Here is a 22122-nt window from a genome sequence, read left to right as displayed (position 1 = left end):
TAAGATACAAACATCATAAACGACACATACATATAAATATAATCATATCTAGAATTCCAATTTTTATTGTATTTTACAATAACAAATATACAAAAAGGCTATTCAGGTATCAAATATAACCCCTCATCCTGACAACAGTCAAAGTACCTGTCCCTACACCAGGAAGTCCCCACATTATCTACTCAATTTATGGAGACAGCATCATCATAAACTACACAGCGTACAAATCTATTTCTCTGGAAAACATTCCTATTTATTTTTTTACTTTACAGCAAAAAGTGCAAAAAACAAGCCATCAGATTTAGCCCTTCGTCAGATAAATGTCCAGGAAGATTTCCCCAACATTAAGGAGACATTCATAGTCTTTGATACTTTGTGGGGAAAAGGTAAGAAATCTACTGCATAAAATACGGGAGCAACCATATAATTTTCTATGATAAACCATGGCTCAGTCTAGAAACATTTTTTCATGATAGATAGATAAACAGAAATAATTTCAGTGATAAAACCAGACTCAATCAAAAAAAATTACTCCATAAACAAAAGGATAAAGATATAATTTTGATGGTAAAGCTGAAGTTGCAACTTTTAACATATATAACTAAAATCATGATTTATGAAAACTGGTTTCAACTTGTAATATATAAACTTAAGAAAAAAGCTAGTGTGGAACAAGAAATTATCATGTCTTAAGGATTCCTCCATTACAAAAACTTAAATATTTCCAGGTCCAGAGAAATTTAAGAACTCATACATTTACATGGACAAAATGAGATCTAAGAACTTATATTATTCCCAGAAGCTCGAAGCTTTGTCATCCTCATTTGAAGTTCCTCTTGCAACAAGACTAATCTTTTGATGTTAGCTTCCATCTCAACAGCTTCCTGCTCCTGCCACTTCCGTTTAAATTCTTTTTCTTCAGAGTCACTTAATGCCGGCAACTCCATGAAACTTGAAGAAGGAAACCTTTCGATCATCTCATTTGTAGAGAAAAGAAAATTACTTTTTGCTCCCTTGTTGCTGGAACATCTTTGATTTGTTTCAAGCATCCGATTTAACATATTCTGATTGTGCTTGCTCATAGTTTTCATAATCTCTTTGAACATTTCCATATTAAACTCTTTCACAGTATCCATGTTTTCTTTGACTACCTGATTCATCAAATCGAGAAGCCAGGTACCTGAAACCTTCACATCTCCTCTGCTTAACTCCCCCTTGGACCCACACAACAACAAATCCTCCTGCACACCATTAGAGAAGCGTGCAGCCGAATCCTTTCCCCGATTTTGATCGCCCTTGTTGATGCCCAACTCTTTACCCTGCATATTAGGTTCAATTCCATCATCGTCTTTCTCCTCAACTTCTTCCTCCTCTTCTTCATCATCAGGCTTTGTGGCTAACTTTTTATTCCTCTCTTTATCTTTATTTTTCTTGGTCACAGTCTCCTCTTCTTCCTCTTTGCCCCAAATTTTTTTTGACAACTTGAAAACTCTCTCTTCATGTGGACTCTTAAATCTAATCCCCGGTTCTTTAATCTTCTCTATAGAATCTTTAAACTTCATCTTAAGCCTCTTCAGCTTGTTGTCTAATTGCTTATCACTGTATTCACTATCTAGTTGACTTTTCACATAATTGAAAAGAGCATTTTTAGATAATTTTTTACCTTTTTCAGTGCACTCGGCAAGTCCGCTGAGCAACGCAATTTCGTCCTTCCCATTCCATGCAAACTTTTCCTTCCCTGACTTGTCAACTAGTGCAAGGGTGTTGCCCTTTCTATTGTTCTCACTTTTGCTCGTCTTTACCTCCGGGGTGTCAATTTCGTTCTGTTCCAATTTGCCAGTTGCATGTGAATCTGTAGCAGCTTCTTCTGTATCTTGCAAGTCTTCTTCCTCAGAAGCTGCCTTCTCTTCTTCTTCCAATTTGCCTGTTTTTTTGCTTTTCTTATGTAGAAGTTTGGAAGACTCTGTTTTACTTTCCCGCTCTCTATGTCGCTTCAAAGAAGAGGGTTTTGGTGATGTCGAAGTAAGAAAATTATTTTGGCTGGGCGGGGGATTTCTATGTTGGGTGCCTGATGGAATGGAAGGTTCGTCACTGCTTTCTGAAGAAGATGAAGAATGGGAAGAAGGCGATCCACGAAACAATGACGATCTGGACAGTCTGGCTTGAAATCCTTGCCCGCTTTTCCCCGAAGATTCTTCAGCACTGGAAGAACTGTCCGAAGAAATCATTGCTTTTGTAAAAATAAAAAACAGGAAATTTTTGCCAGAAGCGTAGGGTTTCTATGACCTGTGAGATCTGGGATTTAAGGACAATGGATGGAATTCTGTAACTATGAAAGAAGAAGTGTTTACCAAACACGTAGGGCTTAGGGTTTCGATGAGCTATGAGACCTGGGATTTCAGATAAAATATATGGATTCTGTAAACATGAAAAGAAGAAATTTTTAGCAGACAAGTAGGGTTTCTATAAGTAGCTACCAGAGCTGAGACTTGCGAAAAGTGAAAAGGATTTCTGATTCTAGGGTTTTTAATTGTTTTGGCCCAAAAATAGGAAGAAAATATGAACTGCAGTGAATTGACGGCAGCACACATCCCGTCATTTTTTTTTTAAATAATTTTTTTTTTAACGGCGAGTAAACGCGTGCATGGAAGCCGACATTTTCGTCGTAGAAGAAATCTACGGAAGTATATTGCGCGGCCTTTTATAGTTGTGTTACTAGGTAGCACTTGTATTTATTGGAGGTTCAAGGGATACATCGATAAAATTAAAAATAAAATTTAAATATATTTTTATAGTACATAATTTATTATATAATAATATAAATTTTTATACATTTTTTCAATTACTTTTTTGTTTAAGTCATTTGTTAATAAGAGATATTGATTAAAGCTTGAAGTCGATTTTATTGACATTATGCATTACTAAAACATTTTTTCTTTTTTTGGTCTTTTAGTACAATAGCTTCAAGGAATGATTTGAAGCCACCTAGATTGCTAGCAACAAGCATTCAATCAACAAAACATGATGGACAAAAGACTTTCAACGGTAGAAGCTAGACAATAGAACATATTTAATGATATCTTCTACTATTGTTTGTGAGAAGCTTGATGCTGGTACGAGAACAAACACAACAAGAAATTATACGGTCAAGTACATATTAAAAAAAAACACACTTTGAAACCATGACAAATGTCTTACGTCAAAATTGTGATGTGTTGTCAGTGATGCCAATGAATTTATACACTTTCCTCATTTCATTTGAAATAATAATAAATAACACATAATATTTTAACAAAATTAAAAAAAATATTACACAAAATCATTAGTCCAATAAAAACATCTAACCATATTTGTTAAGTTATATAAATGTTGTCTATTCATACTTATTGTTAATTTAATACTTAAATTTTAATAAACATTAAAAATAAAATCTTTAGTCCAATTTTTATGAGGCAGGAAACCATTTAACCTTCAAATGGTTCTTAGTCCTTAGTCATCCAACTGAAGGCCTTTCTTTGTCTTCCATAAGGACATGAACCAAAACCATAATAAGTCAGACTTAAACATATGTTAACTAAAATTCAAAATTCATCAATAACATATGACAATTGACAAGACCTCATGGGATGAACAAACATCTTTATTAGTGTTTAAACTACACTTGGAGTGGTAGACAATGAAGACACAGATTATGGTGATATAGATACAGATAATGGTAAAGTACAGGAAAGTGTTTATTACACAACATAACAAGTTTGAAAAATATACATTACAAAACTATGTATAACTAAGTTGATTCAAGCTACATTGACTTGAATCAATTGGTAGGAATGTGAAGTGTTTGATGATTTGGTGCATTTATATGCAACAAGTAATATGTGGTAATGCTCCATAATAGAAGAACGTGTTAAAGTCATTAACTACACCAATTACACATAATGTACACCTACATATTCTAAACAAACAAAAACACATGAGGATGATGATAATCATCTACACATATTCCTAGTAGAGTTCATAGTACCATATTTATTTAAAAGTGCAAAACAACATTGATACCATCAACTACCAAAGGTGCAACTTCAAACTCTAAGATCATAGGGGCATGATTGTTTAGACTAACTGTTTGGACAAAAATGTAAAATTGGTAAGATTTATAATCGGATGAGACTTGGTGATCTTCACAAAAAAAATGTAAAAAGTCATCCAAAACACAATTTTTGGTTTTTGTTTTTTTTTCTCAAAACATGACAATGCAAGGTAGACAAAACATTAGAGCAAAACAAAATTTATTTGTCATAATGGGTGATAAATTCATGAGAAAAATTTAACAAGGTCTACCAATTTCATGGTAGATTTTGGCTTGGCCACGTTTTTTCAAATCAAATGGTGGGAAAGGGTAAAAGTTCAATTTTTTTTGTGAAAGTATGCCTAATTCAATATTTTTCAATTTGTCATAACTTTTTGTTTGTGATTCAAAAACTAATTAATTTGAACCAAATTCAATGTAGCATATATTTTAGTCTTGCCTAGTAGGGACCCCATCCAATACTAGATGCACATAACTACATTGTACTCGAATTTTAGCTTTTACTGTTGATAGAACTGAGGTGATTGCTTTTCCTTTGAAAGCAATCACTTGGTTACTAGGGGTGGTAATTGACACCCAATCTTTGAACCCAAAGTTCTAATAGGAGAGGGCTAGCATTTGGGCTTCACTAGCTCATAATAACTTCACAGACAAAGAACAATGCAGATCTATCTATTAGAAGAAACAAATCACTCAATTTATTGTATGGCATGCTATAGTTGGAAATCATGACAGGATTTTTTTAGTCCCCAAAGTGATGAATCAAGAGACATGCGAAAATAAATCAATATGTAAGTTGGCACAAAAACAAAAACTAAATCTTTCAGTGAGCTTGCCTAGTGCATAATGGAAAGTAAGGCACAATGTCTACATAGGCATTACCATTCAAAAGGTTGGGATCTAGAAATCTGATTATTATAATACAAAAAGATGCTAATAATCTGACAAATCAATTTTTATCATTGCAGACAAATTCAAATTTTATAACATAGTTTTAAAATTTAGCATTCCTAGTAGCAATTTGATAATATAATAGTAAAATCACTGTTAAACATGTGCAAAACATAAATAAGAAGAAAAAATAGATTTCAATTTAAGCAATGTGAACAAGTGTTCAAAACATTGTTTTTAAAGGAGAATTTAAAAGGAAACAATACCAAAAGTTTACACTTTGACCCAAAGAAACTTATATGTTCTCTTTTTCTTTGGTAAAAGATGCAAAAGCAGACTAAATTTCTCATTATTTCACATATGCAACATCTACATGACTGAAATATTGCCAGTGATTCGTTGAAACATATGAGAGATAATTTATGGATGGACTCTCTAATTAAGGAATGATTCAGGTATTGTATGCCACATGAAGTGACCCATTCTAAAGTGCAATTCCTTGGTTGCCACAAAACCCTAAACTCATTTAGTATTAGCAAAAATAATTGAAGGGAAAACACTAAACACTCATTCAAAATTATGGAACAACATCTTGAAACTCAGGTTGGTTATCAAAGAAGGGCTGAAGTGGTAGATTGGGAACGATGGGAAGATTAGGTTTTGGGAAGACTCTTGGTTGGATGACAAACCTCTGGTTGAATCTCAATTATGCCAAATAATGTATTCCCTAAAGGAGCACTTTGGTGATTACATTGTTGATTACATGGTGTTGGGAAGAGGAAGATGGAAGAGCATAGCCTCAGTCTTTTCTAATTGACCTAACATGTTACCCATTGCCCTTGATCTGCAAGATCTTATGCTAGAATGTGGAATTCCCTTAGCTCCCCAGGAGGACATATTCATATGGAAGGGGACCCAGTCAGGGGAGTTCTCGGTCAAGTCTTCTTACAGACAGCTCCTGAGACCCACTGGTGATGTTGAATGTTGGAGGAAGATATGGAACTCACAACTGATTCCAAAAGTCAACTTCTTTTGGTGGTCCCTTATGCATGGAAAAATCTTGACTCAGGACAATTTGAAAAGGAGGGGATTCCAACTTCCCAACATATGCATTTTATGTAAAGCCGAGGAGGAAACTATTGACCATATTTTCATCCACTGCCCCTTTGCTAAACACTTGTGGACCATTACCCTTGAAAAATGTGGTATGCAATAGGTTTTTTAGGATAACATTCATCAGTTTGTCACTGGATGGACACCTCCCTCCCACCACCCCCTGATTCTTCAACTATGGAGGCAAATCCCTCCCCATGTCTGTTGGCGTGTCTGGAAAGAAAGAAACAACAAAATCTTTAGAGATGTTGAAACCCCCCAATTTTCTACAATTGCTTCAAAATGCTTATGGATAATATATCAGTGACTAGGTGGAAACCCCCCCCCAATCTGTAAGGAAGTTAAGTAGTGGAAACAACTTCCTACACTAATCTTGAGAGGAGGGTAATGCAAAACTTTTTCAGATCGTTACAACAGTTACAGAAAATAGAAATAGATATAATAGCATTCATACCACAACACAGTGATTTACGTGGGGAAAACCCTTTCGGGAAAAAAACCCCACCCTCCAAAAGCAGCTCAATATTTTATTCAGCAATCAAAAACATATTACAACATACTTGCAGAGCAAGCTCTTCGCAGGAGTACCATTAATCAGAGATTCAGAGGCAACTCAATAGCCATAAGACTCTTACACACAACCTCTATCTCATACACCTCATAAATAGGAGATACAATACAAGAAACCGTCAAACGGTATTACAAAACCATGGGCTAAAACCACCCAATAAGGTGTAGCCGACCTTATCTCCCTTCTATACGCCCTATGACATGTTAAAGCACACATCAACATGTGTCGCTCCCTTTTACAGCTCATTTATGTATCCGATACAAATTATTTTTCCTATTTCAGGAGTACAAACTTCCGGAGGCCATAACTTGAGAACCGGGTGTCCGATTGACAAACCGTTTGAAGCGCCGGAAAGCTCGCGAAGTGCTCTATCACCTCGTAACCCGCTTTGCCGGTTACGGCCACTTTTCAGGGCATTTCGGAGCCTCTAAAGTCCCCAAAATTAAGTTTAAATATTTTATCGCACCCCTCCAAGACGAAAACATTAATATCTTCAAAACTAGCTATGACCTTGCGACGCAACTTTACCGGAATGCTTATCTAACCAACCAGAAGCTTTAGGGAGAGTTTCGCACCATTTCATGCTCAAATGAAAACTTACTACAAATAGTAACCTCGCATAAATGCAAGGTTGAGACACCATTTTTCCCAACAAATCTCCCACTTGTCGAACACCTTGCAAGAGCGGAAGGGAATGTCAACACAATGAATCAATTGCTAGGGGCCATAAGGCCCATAGACTCTGAACACCATCTGAACTTCTCTGTGCTCACAGCCTTAGTTAAAGCATCTGCAACATTCATCAAAGTTTCCACCTTAACCAGCTTCACCCTACCATCTTCGACCATATCTCTAACAAAATGATACTGAACATCAATATGTTTGGTCCGGGCATGAAATGTCGGGTTCTTAGCTAGGCTAATTGCACTCTGACTGTCACAGTAAACTGTCACTGTACCTTGTTTTATTCCAATATCCGAACACAGTCTCTTAAGCCAAATGGCCTCTTTACAAGCATGAGTAGCTGCTATATACTCTGCTTCAGTAGTGGATAAAGCAACCACAGCCTGTCGCTTACTCATCCAACTAATTGCACCACCAAACAAAGTAAACACATAAGCACTGGTGGATCTTCTGCTATCAATATCACCTGCCCAATCTGAATCCACATAACCATGGATATCAAGGGAAGTCATGTCTCCAACTGAATTACCATGATAACACAAAGAATACTCTGAAGTACCCTTCAAATATCTGAAGACTCTTTTGACTGCATCCCAATGAACTCTACCATGATTAGACATATATCTAGAAAGTACTCCCACTGCTTGGGCAATATCTGGTCTAGTACAGACCATAGCATACATCAAGCTTCCAACCGCACTCTGGTAAGGCACTCTGCTCATGTCTTCCATCTCCAATGGGGATGTAGGACAATCTGAAACAGATAGTTTCGTTCCAACTGTAAAAGGAACACTCAATGGTCTACAATTCTGCATGTTGAACCTCTGTAACACTGAATTCACATACTTACTCTGGCCTAGCCATAGCTTTCTGTTCACCCTATCTCTTCTAATTTTCATCCCAAGAATGTGTTTTGCTGCACCAAGATCTTTCATTTCAAATTTAGCAGCGAGCCGAGACTTTAGTTCTGAAATCATACCTTTCCCTTTACCAATGAATAACATATCATCAACATACAATGCAATGAATAAGAAATGATCACCATCAGATTTATAATAAACACAGTGATCTGATTTAGAATGTTCAAATCCCAAACTCAACACATATGTATCAAATTTCTGGTACCACATCCTAGGACTTTGTTTGAGGCCATACAAAGATTTCTTCAATTTACAGACCAAATTACTTTTGCCTTTCACCACATAGTGCTCCGGCTATGTCATATAAATATCTTCCTCCAAATCACCATGAAGGAAAGCAGTTTTCACATCCATTTGCTCAACCTCTAAATCATAAGCAGTAGCAATAGAAAGCAAAAATCTAATGGACGTCATTTTTGCAACAGGAGAAAATATCTCACCGTAATCAACACCCTCAACCTGAGAGTAGCCTTTTGCAACCAACCTTGCTTTATACTTCTTAATGCTTCCATCTGAACCAATCTTTTTCTTGAACACCCATTTACAACCAACAGGTTTTCGTCCTTCAGGCAATGGTACAAGATCCCATGTATCATTCTTTTTCAAAGCTACCATTTCTTCCTCCATAGCAATCTTCCAAGATTCTGCATCATTCTTACCTAATGCCTCTTCTACATATTTCGGTTCATCCACACTAGTATTCAGAGCAAAAATACATCTCCAATCATTAGGTGAATACCTTTCAGGTGGTTTTCTATGTCTTGTAGACCTTCGAACAAGTTGAGTTGGAGGTTCTTCCTCCTCTTCTGAAGATTCAGAGCTAGACGAGCTCTCCTCAACTTCTTGCCTATCTAGGGGTCTCGATTCAACTCTTTCAGGTGTAGAAGGAAGTTGAATCACATCTTCTTTTTTAGTCTGTTCTAGCTGCAATGTAACAGAAGGAGACTTAATTTCTCTAAAAATAACACTTCTACTGTGAATTACCTTTTGTGCAACAGGGTCCCAAAGCTTGTATCCTTTCACACCATAACTATACCCGATGAAGATACATTTCACAGCCTTGTTCTCCAACTTTGTTCGCTTCTCCTTTGGCACATGTGCATATGCCTCGCAACCAAAAACTCTAAGATGTCTCAATGAAGGCTTGTGACCTGACCATGCTTCCATAGGCGTTTTATCAACAAGAGCTGATGTAGGAGACCTGTTAATCAGGTAGCAAGCAGTGGCAACAGCTTCAGTCCAGAACTTTTGTTTGAGACCAGCACCACTCAACATACTCCTAGCCTTCTCCATCAGTGTCCTGTTCATTCTTTCTGCAACTCCATTCTGCTGTGGAGAATACGGAGTTGTCTTCTGCCTATTAATTCCACAGTCTTTACAGAATCTATCAAAATCATTAGAGCAAAACTCACCGCCATTATCAGTTCTCAAACATTTTATTTTCTTTCCAGTCTGCAACTCAACCATTGCTTTAAATTCTTTAAAACGATTAAAAACTTCAGATTTACTCTTTAGAAAATAAACCCATGTCCTTCTACTAAAATCATCAATAAATGAAACATAATATGTGGATTTTCCAATCGAAGAGACATCTACTGGACCAAACACATCAGAATGGATAAGATCCAAAACACCACAAGTTTTATGAGAACTCGAGTAAAACTGAATGCGGTTTTGTTTTCCATAAATGCAATGCTCACAGAAATCAAAGTCAAGGTTACAGTCATTCAAACCTTCAACAAGGTTTTTATTTTTCAAGGTCCTTAGACCCTTTTCTCCAATGTGGCCAAGTCTCTGGTGCCATAACATAGTCTTCTCTGCAGGTAACTTTGCTTCAGACGAAAGAGCACCCTTAGGTACCCAAAAACCATTTCCATCTGCTGAAGGTGAAACCTTCAAATCTTCCAATGAAGTATCCGCAGATTTACTTTTTACAGAAGTGCTATTACATTCAACAGTGTATGCTTCAAGCTTATACAAAGTGCCAAACCTGACACCTCTAGCAACTACCATAGCACCCTTAATCATCTTACATCCTGCTTCAGAAAAGGCTACCTGCACACCCGCATCTATCAGTTTGCTCACAGATAACAGGTTTCGTTTTAATCCAGGGATATGCAGCACACCATTAATCCTTTTTATTCTACCATCAGAAAACCTGATTCTAACTTTACCTCGACCAACAATGTCTAGATGTGAATCATCACCCAAGTACACCTTACCTCCATTAAATCCTTCATATTCAGAAAACCAATCTCTATTGGAAGTCATATGAAAAGATGCACCTGAGTCAATTAGCCAGGCATCATTACCTGCATGAGTCGCCAAAGCCGCAATAAATGCATCACCATCTTCCTTGTCGGACTCAGAATCAGAATCGAACTTTTTCTTTTTCTTCTTCTTCTTTTCTTCTTTGCAGTCCTTACGGATGTGACCCGGTTTACCGCAATTCCAGCAAATGACTTTGGACTTTCCAGGAGATTTCGATCTCCCTTTGGATTTGGACTTGTCGCGCTTCTCATTCTTCTTGCCTTTCTCCCTAGGTCTTCCACGAACGGTTAGGGCTTCCTTTGAACTGATGGATACCTTCCTTCGCATCTCTTCACTGAGTAGGGCACCCACCACGTCTTCAAATTTCAAAACAACAGAAGTACTACCGATAGCCATAACAAGAGAATCCCACGAATCAGGCAAAGAACAAAGCAAGATCTGACATTTCTCCTCCTCGTCCATCTTAACACCGACGGATACTAATTGAGCCACCAACATATTGAATGCTTCCAGGTGGTCTGCAATTCGTCCACCCTCTTCCATCTTCAAGGAATACAATTTCTTTCTTAATAAAATTTGATTTAATAAAAATTTCGCTTGATACATCTCACCAAGCTTAGTCCATAGCTTCTTTGCAGAGTTCTCTTCATGGACATTGATTAGAACAGAGTCTGCCAAGCACAGTCTGATTAGACCCTTGGCTTTTCGGTCCATAACATCATACTGAGCTGTCGCAGTAAGATCTGAGGGCCTTTGGACATTCGCATCAACAGCATCCCAAAGATCTCGATCTATTAGCAGATCTTCCATCTTCAGCTTTCACATCTCAAAATTACTTCCATTAAATTTCTCCACCTCTATTCTCCCTGACGAACTCGCCATCTGAATATTCCTGCAACAAGATCAAAAAGTGTCTTCTGCACAAGCTCCCACTCAAATCTGGATTAGTTCAAAAAACCCAACTGCCCACAATTGAAACCAAAGGTGATCAGGCTCTGATACCACTTGTAAGGAAGTTAAGTAGTGGAAACAACTTCCTACACTAACCTTGAGAGGAGAGTAATGCAAAACTTTTTCAGATCGTTACAACAGTTACAGAAAATAGAAATAGATATAATAGCATTCATACCACAACACAGTGATTTACGTGGGGAAAACCCTTTCGGGAGAAAAACCCCACCCTCCAAAAGCAGCTCAATATTTTATTTAGCAATCAAAAACAAATTACAACATACTTGCAGAGCAAGCTCTTCGTAGGAGTACCATTAATCAGAGATTCAGAGGCAACTCAATAGCCATAAGACTCTTACACACAACCTCTATCTCATACACCTCATAAATAGGAGATACAATACAAGAAATCGTCAAACGGTATTACAAAACCATGGGCTAAAACCACCCAATAAGGTGTAGCCGACCTTATCTCCCTTCTATACACCCTATGACATGTTAAAGCACACATCAACATGTGTCGCTCCCTTTTACAGCTCATTTATGTATCCGATACAAATTATTTTTCCTATTTCAGGAGTACAAACTTCCGAAGGCCATAACTTGAGAACCGGGTGTCCGATTGACAAACCGTTTGAAGCGCCGAAAAGCTCGCGAAGTGCTCTATCACCTCGTAACTCGCTTCGCTGGTTACGGCCACTTTTCAGGGCATTTTGGAGCCTCTAAAGTCCCCAAAATTAAGTTTAAATATTTTATTGCACCCCTCCAAGACGAAAACATTAATATCTTCAAAACTAGCTGTGACCTTGCGACGCAACTTTACCGGAATGCTTATCTAACCAACCAGAAGCTTTAGGGAGAGTTTCGCACCATTTCGTGCTCAAATGAAAATTTACTATAAATAGTAACCTTGCATAAATGCAAGGTTGAGACACCATTTTTCCCAACACAATCCTGCTAACCCGACTAATAAAAAATTTGTTGAACTATGGAAGCTCCCCCTCGGAGTTTAAAGTCTTCAACAATAGTGCAAAGATCAACAAAATAAGACCAAATGGTTAGCCCCAAACCCCTCTTGGCACAAACTGAATTTTGATGGGTCTGCCCAAAATACCTGCTAAGCGAGAGGTGGAGTCATCCGTGACCACCAGGGGAATACTATTGTAGCCTATGTGGGTAGCCTGAAGAACCATACTATCACTCAAGCTAAGGGAATGGCTCTCCTTTGGGGTATGAGATTTGCTACTACTATTGGTATTAAGAATCTGGAAATTGAAGGTAACTCGCAAGTTATTTTGGAAGTTGTCAGTGGTAGATCTGTTGTTGGTTGGAAAGTGGATTCTATTTTGAGGGATGCTAGAATGCTTTTGGCTAACCTTGATTGTTTCACCATCTGCCACATCTTTAGAGAAGGGAATGCATGGTGCAAGGGAACCTCATCAACAAGAAAATCATGGCTCTGAGGATGAAGACTAGGATCATATTGGTTGTCTTAGTGTCTTGTGTTTATGCAAGTTTCATGTATTCAATAAAGACCCCACCATGTAAACCCATGTCACTAATTAGGCAATTTGATAAGCCAATTGGGACAATGTGGTCAAAAGGGGTAGTCAGATGTTTATTTTTGTGTTTGATGAGTTCTTAGGTTGTCTTATTGGTGTTTGGTTGATCCAAGTGTGTGGATCCCAACCTTAGAGAGTTTGACAACTTTTTATGCAAAAATGCAACTTTTGAAAGTGCAACTTTTCAAAATATGGTTGATGTAAGCATTTCAACAGCTCCAACCTCTTCCAAATTCGGTTGGTAACTGTTGGAGAGGTCTATAAGCCTTTGTGGACATGATTCCCAAGGGGGGTGATGTTGTTATTTGAAGTTGGAAGCAATAAGACACAAACAAGACTGAGTTTTCCCAGAAATTTTGAGTTTGCAGAGGTTGTACGTCCTTGTACGGAGTGAATTGAGTCACACCATTCATGGATTAGATGGAGTAATGAATTAGATTTTTTTTTGTGGTGATCTGAGGTTTTGATTGTTTCTGGGTAGTGAGAACCCTCCATTTTTCTGATTGTAACCCGAAAAGTAAGGGTTTGGCTAGGGTTTTAGCCAAAAAATGGCCATATCTTGCATTCTAGTCAACTAGAAGTTTCTTCCTTTGGTGGAGTGCAAGATTGGCCTATGTATTTTAGGATTTTCATGGGTTTTTGCAAGGGAGACTTGGTTGTGAGGAGAAAGAATCAAAACTAGGTAGGCATCTCTATGTGACTACCTTACGCAAATTTAGGATAGTCATCATAAAATCTGATAGCGGTAGATTCCAGGCGTGCAACACTACAATTAGAGGTTATTAACCTTTCCTCACATACTCATAAAGTTGGTTTTGCAGTTGGGATACCAGTAATGGGAGTTGCTTTGTAAATTAGGTCTAATCACCCTAATTAGGCCTCTAGGCTTCTAAGGGGTTCAAATGCTTAGGTTGCAAATCTTGCCAACCCATTTTGGGGATGAGTGTAACTCCCAAAAGGGTATTTGGAATGGTGAGTAGTTTGTCAAAGTGTGTGGAATATTTTGGAGTTAAGATCAATTCTCTCGCTAAATAGGGCTACTAGCCTAGGGGGTAGGCTTCCAAAGGAGGTATCAGGATTTGAAGACAAAACCCTAAACCAATGCTTGGAACAATCCTTAGTAGTCATGAAGGGACCAATTCCAAAGCCCCTAAGAGCAAGAGTCACCGGTGAGGCATGTTAGAGAAGTTAAAGCCATTTACTCATCTTGAGTAGGTGTTAGGCTTGAGTAGTGGAGAGTAGTTCAAAACCTTAAGACATGGAGTCCTTCCCTGTAGGGTATTTTTTGTCATTTGAAGGGTTAGACCCTAACCTTTTGCAATTGTCCTTAGGTTTAAGGAGGCCTCTGCATCAATGAGGATGCTAACTATATGGCTACGGTGGGTAGGCTGCAAAATGGCTTACGATGTTGGAGGAACACCGATTTGCTACCAATGATAACCAAGGAGATCTTGGAGAAAGAAAAAAACCAAGTCTAATGATGAACCCATATAACTATCATCGAATGAAGAGAACAAATTTTTAAATTTTGAATTTAGAGGGGAAACCCGCCCATCATGGGTTGGGCTTGCCACATAGCTCCATATGGCCTTGTCATCAGCTATAAGGGGGGTTAGATAATGATGATATTTATCGATGTAGTACCGATATCAGGAACGACAATTTTCTAATTATCATCCAAACGAATATCATTGGCAGCAATAAAGGCAAAAGTTGGGCTTAGCCAAATCACATTGGTTGGATTGATGGTTCACACGAGTGTAATAGATTTTGTGATGGTGAAATCTGTTTAGACATTACTTGCAATAATCACAGCATTTATTGCATGATTTTATCCCAGAGCTGGCTAAGTTTTTTTCTCGACTCTGCCTCTGCTCTGGTTCGGCCCTATTTCTTTGTTGCCCTATTTCTCATTTGCTCTGCTAAGCTGGAAGAAACGACCATGGGGGGTGACAGACTAAGACTAGAACCTGACAAAATAGATGAATTTAAAGCTAGGTCGACGGTGTGGTTTGTCTGCTCGGAAGGCGGGATTGATAAATTTATGTAAAGCATGAAAGGAAACGATGAGAGACTGTCTAAGAAGTTTGTCGCCTCCTAGGAGGATAGAAGGGTCACCATGGGTGGTATTTCCTTCAAAATCAACAAAGAGGTGATCGCTTAGGTGACGGGTCTATCCATGGAGGGGAGGAAATGGAAGAAACAAAGCCGCATTTCGGATACCACCAGCCTAAACCAGTTTTTCCACGAGGGGGAGAACCCTGTGAAGAGGGTGGGTGGCTTCAACCGGGAAGAGCTTTCGTTGCCTTGGGACGAGGTCTGCTACATCATAATGAAATATTTCACCCTTGAAGGACAATATGGGGTCTTCTACTATTTTCACCTTCCTTTCCTTAACCATCTTAGGAATAAAGATCTTATCTCCATTCCTTTTTTTCTGCTCCACTCTTTGGACTCCAATGTTAAAGATATTGCAGAGGCTAAGAAAAAAGGCAAGGACTTTCCTATTCTACACCAAGGCCTTATCCTCTACCTCTATAGTTTCCACCTGGCCCTTTGCCCGCCCCCCCCGGGCACGATTTCTATCCAGAATGTGCCTGAAAACCAACCCCTAGCCATTGTTGTTGATAAACCCGACATAAGCCCTCCTCGACTGCCTGAAATTGGCTCTTGTAGTAAGAAGAATAAAAAGCACCATTCGGAGGATGCTAAAACCCCTAAGAAGGTTAGAATTTAGGAAATTGATTCTAATGTGGAGATTACGGATGAGGCTAACACTCCCTGCCGCTCTGTTAGATTGGCCTCCAAACTCCCTGAGAAATCCTTAATGGACCCCTCCTCATCCCATGAAATTGGGAATTCCATCCCTTCTGACAATGTGGCCCCATTTCAGTCTACCTCGACCCCCCACTCTGTCAGCTTCACCCACACTTCTGAGAGTCCAAAAAATTCCATGAGTCCAGAGGCCGGACCCAAATCCCAAACCAGCTCTTCATCCCCTACTCTCAAGTTCGATAAGATGGTGGTGGTGGAGAAAGTGAGTAGCATAAAGGAGGAAGAGGACAACAATCTGGTGGAATTGGCTAAGAAATTGGAGGGTATGTTTGAAAACTCGCAGGAAATCACCAGCAAAATGGAGGTCATTGAGAACAACTTGCATGACGTCTCTAGGTTTGCTCTGAATGTTATGCACTGCTCGACAACCACTTTGTGTCTTCTGCAGGAAAGCACAATCAAAGGCAAAGGAAAGGAGGACAAAGACTACAGGGACCTCTTCAAATTCCTCACCAAGGAATGGGCTAGGAAGCTCCTCCCCAAGAGGAGCCATGGAAAAAAGAAATAGTTGTCTTCTATGGTTTGGATCTCTGGTTTTTTGTTTGGCCCTAGTGGCCTATCGGCTTATAGTTTTAGTTTCTGGTTATGCTTGAACTTAACTATCTGTTGCCCTACATGGCATACTTTTATTAAGACTTACCTGGTTAATATGCGTAGAATGATTAAAGTTTTTGATAAAGGAAAAGTTTAGGGGGCTATGATTTTGTTGCTGCTCTGCTGACAGTTGGCTTGCCACTATTTTTCTTTTTCTGTACCTGGGTCAGCCCCCTTGTTTTGGCTGCTTTTAATATAAAAAAACACCCATTCATTGTAAACAAAAAGAAACTAAAGCCATTATCATTAATGGGTTGAAATTTGGGATTCATCAGCTGTAATATGTTTAGGCATTAACAAAATAGAAAAACCCTAAATCACAAAACAACAATGAGCCCCAAACTTACTGGCTTTGTAAATGCTACATGCTCAAGAAGCTAATCCGTCATATTTATGTACAATTTGGGCAGTAGTTAGGGGCAGTGAATGTAGCAGCAATGAAGGGTATTTGTGTTGAGAAAGACTTAAATGCATTCATTTTTTCAGCAGACTGCATTCATTTCTTGAGCCACCTCTTCTAGTTGACACCAGAGAAAATGGGTGCATTGAAGATAACTTCATTCAAGCATGACTCAAGTTGACTCCACTGGAATCATAGCAAAAAGAACTTAATTTTCAGATAGCACTGAAATCGTACCAAAAAGAACAAAGTGATGGTTTATTCAAAAGTTGCAATACTTACTGTAGTCACATAAATCTGTCCACTTAATTAAATGAATACTTAGTATTTATTTGATTATTTAACCATCAATTAATGAATTAATTAAATTAATATTTAATTAATTCATCTTAACCCTCTTCTCCTATTAATTAAATAAATTATTCAATTTATTTGATTTAATTCATTTAACCAAATTCATACCATTAATTAAATAAATAAATCATATTTGTTTAATTAAATCTTCTCTCACATTTAAATATATTAATATTTATTTAAATCCCCCAAAATCCCACCTCTCACATTTAAATAAATTAATATTTATTTAAATCCCCCAAAATCCCACCTTTCACATTTAAATAAATAAATCATTTATTTAAATCACCTTTATCCTCCACCCACTTGTATTTTCCTACAAATGCAAGTTGCACAATTATTTTAAATAAATAATTTATTTAAATCACCTTTATCCTCCACCCACTTGTATTTTCCTACAAATACAAGTTGCACAATTATTTTGAATAAATAATTTATTTAAATCACCTTTATCCTCCACCCACTTGTATTTTCCTACAAAAGCAAGTTGCACAATTATTTTAAATAAATAATTTATTTAAATCACCTTTATCCTCCACCCACTTATATTTTCCTACAAATGCAAGTTGCACAATTATTTTAAATAAATAATTTATTTAAATCACCTTTATCCTTCACCCACTTGTATTTTCCTACAAAAGCAAGTTGCACAATTATTTTAAATAAATTATTTATTTAAATCACCTTTATCCTCACCCACTTGAAACCTTTAATGGTTTCCCTTAAAGTATTCAAACTTGATGGCTTTAAAGTCTTCAAACTTGATGGCTTCCTTCTATAGTCTTCTTAAGACTTTAATGGTTTTCCTTAAAGTCTTCAAGCCTTTAATGGTTCCCCTCAAAGTCTTCAAGCATTTTAATGCTTTATCTTCCTTTTTCTCATTTAAATAAATTAATATTTATTTGAATATTTATCCAAATACAACTTGCACACATTTATTGAAATAAATAAATTTTTATTTTAATAAAATCCTATTTTCCCTCACCCACCAAATCCACTTGCAAAATCTAATCCCCTTCTAGATTCTTCTAACCCCTTCCTAATTAACTTAATCCATCCCCTAATTATTGTCACATTCCTAAGCAAAATGGAGTCACTTCCCAAAGCCTAAAAGTCTTTGATAACCATTAAAGGCTTTCAACCTTCAACCACTAAATGTCTCAAAGTCTTGGATAACCTTTGAAAGCTTCCAACCTTCAACCACTAAATGGCTCAAAGTCTTTGATAAACATTGAAGGCTTTCAACCTTCAACCACTTATTCCCCAAAGTCTCCAATAACCATTAATGGTTACCTCAAACCCTCCCACATGGTTAAAACATTTGTTTTGACTCAACCTCTACCCAACCCAAGAGTCTCATCAAGCCTTTAATGCTTTGACCATGATTATCTCTTAATCATTTGCACAAAGGTTTATCCTTGCATTAACTCCTAATCTAGTGGGTAATCCTAATTTAGGCTTGACCCTTACCTTCTAGATAACCATGAGGTCTCCTCAGGCATTTAATGCCTCCAACCTCTTCTCTCAACCCAATCTTATGTTGACATTTGTCACCATTTCATTGGTGCAAATTGTGCACATGGATCCCCAACTTTCAAGCTTGACCCTTGATTAAACCTTTCAATCCTAGCCATCCATTACTCCATTTTTCCTATAAATAGAGCCCATTCCTTCATAATCCAGATCCTGAAAACTTGTATGCATCTAAGCTATAGACATTTTAGAGAGCATTTTAGCATAATCATCTAATATCTTGTTATTTTGGTTAAAATATATCATGTTAGCATCACTAGCATAGTATTTGGCTTTTCATTTCATATTTGAAGCTTAATATTAAATCTCAATCCTCCATAAGCATCCATAGTGCAAAAAGCTGCTGAGAGCTACACTATTTTGGAACTTGGAGAGGAGAGGAACAAGGGAGAAGGAGCTAAGACCATGCTAAGAGGCAGTTGGAGATGCCTCATAATCTTTGTTTCGTTTATTAGATACATTAGCATGCTTTTAGTGTCTCTCTTGATATGCCTTTTTAGATTAGTTTTTGATTGACTAACACTAATGTTTTGTATGTTTTTGTGTTCTTTGATCTTAGACTAACCTTGTGCCATTTAGGAGGGCATCACTTACATTGGGGAAAGCAGTGCTAGGATAAGAGATAAGCATGTAGGTTTGGTCAAGTGCTCCATCTCCAACAATGCGATGCCATTTCTGATGCAGAAGCATCCCCGGTTCTTGGCAATCTTGCATCAACCAAAAAAACATTCAATTTCAGTTTGTTTTCTATTTTGCAGTTTTAGCATTTCTTCCTACATTTTCTTGTATTTGCTCACTAGATCTTGTGGAGCTAGATTTTTCTTGTAAACTTGATTATCTTCCTTATTCCTAAACCGTGGGATGTTTGGATCATTTTCTGGCAATTTATCGCTTTCAAATTTCGAGACAATTTTCTGGCTTAGAACACTGGGACTGCTTGGACCTATTTGTTATTGGTGAATCTTGCAGACCCTTTATGTAGCTTGTGGAGCTTCAGCTCATTGATTCCAATGTTCCTTGGCATGTGGCCGACCTTCCCTCTGATCCGCACTTCTTCCTTTGGATTTTTCAGAGAATTTTCATTAGCGGAGGCCGACCTGGTGGTTTTACACATTTGATCTTATTCTTTAGTATTTGATCCCTCTTGGGCCAACACGGGTCTCTCTTGAGCATATATATCAATGTAATTAAGCATCATAATTAATGGGAGAGAATATAGAAGGAATATCTTAAGATTTAGAGGTTTGGAGTTGACCGATTCTGTAATTAAGCATGTGTGTAGCAGGCCAGTGAGTCGAATCTAGAAGTCTAGATGTCATCGACCGTTTGTAATCAGTTTTTATGATCTATTTCATTCAGTTTTGCATTTCCTCCATCATCTTTCCTTGCTTTCGTTGTGTTTACTTTTGTTGCACGATCCAGAAAGATCTCATTGAGGTCCCTCTTAACCGTGACTACACCAATTTCAGAAGAAAATGTAGAAATAAGCCCTACCTAGAAGGCTATAGAAAGAGCCTTTAAATCAAAAAATTTGCAACCTTTGTTCCTGTCATTAATGAGGAATGATTAAGCACTATGAGCAAGTAGGTGACTTTACAGGCAGGTTGTAGGTTGTACAACACATGATACATCTCTCGAGCCATGGAGCCACATCCTCCATTTCTCTACTGTGTCCAAGGACGTGTCATACTGTGCTCCTGATAGGAAAAAAATTCAATTGTGTATACTCTTACTCGAGATCTGATTTGATTTAGAAGCCAAGTTTCATTATATCTGCATTTAATATAAAGATAGTCTCATGATTTCTTACTGATCAATCGGTTTCCTGGGGTAGTATACTAATGTAGTTTACCCTGAAAATGGTTTCACAGCGTGAGACAATATTTTTGATAAGGTTGTGCGTGAGATTTCTCACAATAGAAGCCTATCAGCTAAGTAAAATGTTAATTGAATCTTACAATTTTTTATAATTAACTAGAATATACCTATATCTTTAAGAAATCTATACAAAATATGTTGATAAATATCTTTTTTTTTTTTGGTAAGTGCTATCAAGTATGGGGATAGCGCCCTATATTAATTATAAAAGGAGTACATATCGAAAATATATAGTGCCGATACAAAAATGGCATTACAAGAAACCGAATGCCAAGCTTCCTACTAATAATTGCCATGCATGGCTTGTAAAATAGCAGATGTAAATTCCCCAATGTTGATGACATTGTTGGTTGATTGGTCAGACAACCACTAGTCATCGGAGCGGGTAACCCTGCAGAAGGGTTCCATGTTGCCATTCCTTACTACGCATCGGAAAACCTCCCAAGCATTCTCACTAAAGATTCTCATTCTTTCACACTCTGTCGCCTTCTCTAGATATCTCTCCATAGCACGGTTGTGTCTATCATTATCCGAATCCTCCCCATCCTCCTCAGTCGACCCATCTTTTGAGCTATCTGAGGGCAGGTAGAGTTCCAATTGGAAATAGACGCTAAGGATGCTTAGCCTATGGTCGGTAGGTAAGCTCGAAATGCAATTAGCCACTTCATCTGCCACCAAAGGTTTAACGAAGCCTTCAAGTAGCCCAACCATCATTTCGCATGACTCCAAACCATCCACCACCGGGAGTAACGTAGCCTCGAAGATCTTCGAATCACACCAGTGCCTCTGGTGGTTGAGGACCACACCAACTAGTCCCTCCATGGCATCATAAATAACATCCACTGAATAGAACAAATTCTGCAGTTGTCCACACAGATCCTCCTCATAGTTAACACACGATATGTTACCAAAATAGGCCATTTTATGCATGGATCACTCTCAGAAGGAGGCAGTTTGAGTATGGTAGCAGACAAAGAGTGACCCCATAAATAGCAACAACCCAACCAAATCTAGAAACTTCTTCAAGTCCGCACCATCCTCAATGAGGATTAGAGAATCTGTCATGAATCCAGAAAATCTGAAAGTGTCAGAAGTGTCTTCAGTTCTACTGTACTTCCAGTCCACATGTCTTTAGCTCCATCAGTCCTTATGGATGCAAAGTTCAAAATAGGAACCCGTATTCCATCAGTATCCCATCAGTCGACCAAGGCATGCCAACAAGTCTGAGTCTGTCGGAGATACCTTAATAAACATGATCGACTTTGATTAGATCCTGGACTGCATCCATGGTAGAGCATTCATCAAATGTGACAGAACAATGAGGGATGTCAGTTCCCATATTGGCTACACAGTCCGCCACCCGGTTTCCCTCTCTATATGTGTGAACAATTTCATAAGAGCCTATATCATTGAGGAGTCAAGATACGCATGGGATCCATTTGTTTAATTTCCTACTATGAAAGCCACCTTTGATT

At 37.9% G+C, this 22122-nt stretch overlaps 1 protein-coding gene across 1 annotated transcript; it reads right to left on the bottom strand.

Annotated features, from left to right (window-relative positions):
• Window positions 1-613: 613 nt before the first annotated feature.
• On the bottom strand, window positions 614-21568 carry LOC131074842 (uncharacterized). Its single transcript, XM_059214583.1, has 3 exons — window positions 21074-21568; window positions 9068-9121; window positions 614-2279 (listed from the first exon to the last, which is right to left on the bottom strand). Exons 1-3 carry the CDS (start codon window positions 21566-21568, stop codon window positions 777-779), a joined length of 2052 nt encoding a protein of 683 aa, XP_059070566.1. The 3' UTR covers window positions 614-776.
• Window positions 21569-22122: the final 554 nt, after the last annotated feature.

This window comes from Cryptomeria japonica, chromosome 11, assembly GCF_030272615.1.
Source record: "Cryptomeria japonica chromosome 11, Sugi_1.0, whole genome shotgun sequence".
Lineage (NCBI taxonomy): Eukaryota > Viridiplantae > Streptophyta > Pinopsida > Cupressales > Cupressaceae > Cryptomeria > Cryptomeria japonica.
Note: the sequence above shows the minus strand (reverse complement) of the source record. Positions and strands in the feature narration are given on the sequence as shown.

Coding starts and splice junctions, on each gene's coding strand:
- LOC131074842 (XM_059214583.1), bottom strand. CDS start 21,568: ATGGCCTATTTTGGTAACATATCGTGTGTTAACTATGAGGAGGATCTG. Junction 9,122..21,073: donor CTTGGGAGGTTTTCCGATGC/GTAGTAAGGAAT, acceptor TCGAGACCCCTA/GATAGGCAAGAAGTTGAGGA. Junction 2,280..9,067: donor CTGAATCTTCAGAAGAGGAG/GAAGAACCTCCA, acceptor CACAGGTCATAG/AAACCCTACGCTTCTGGCAA.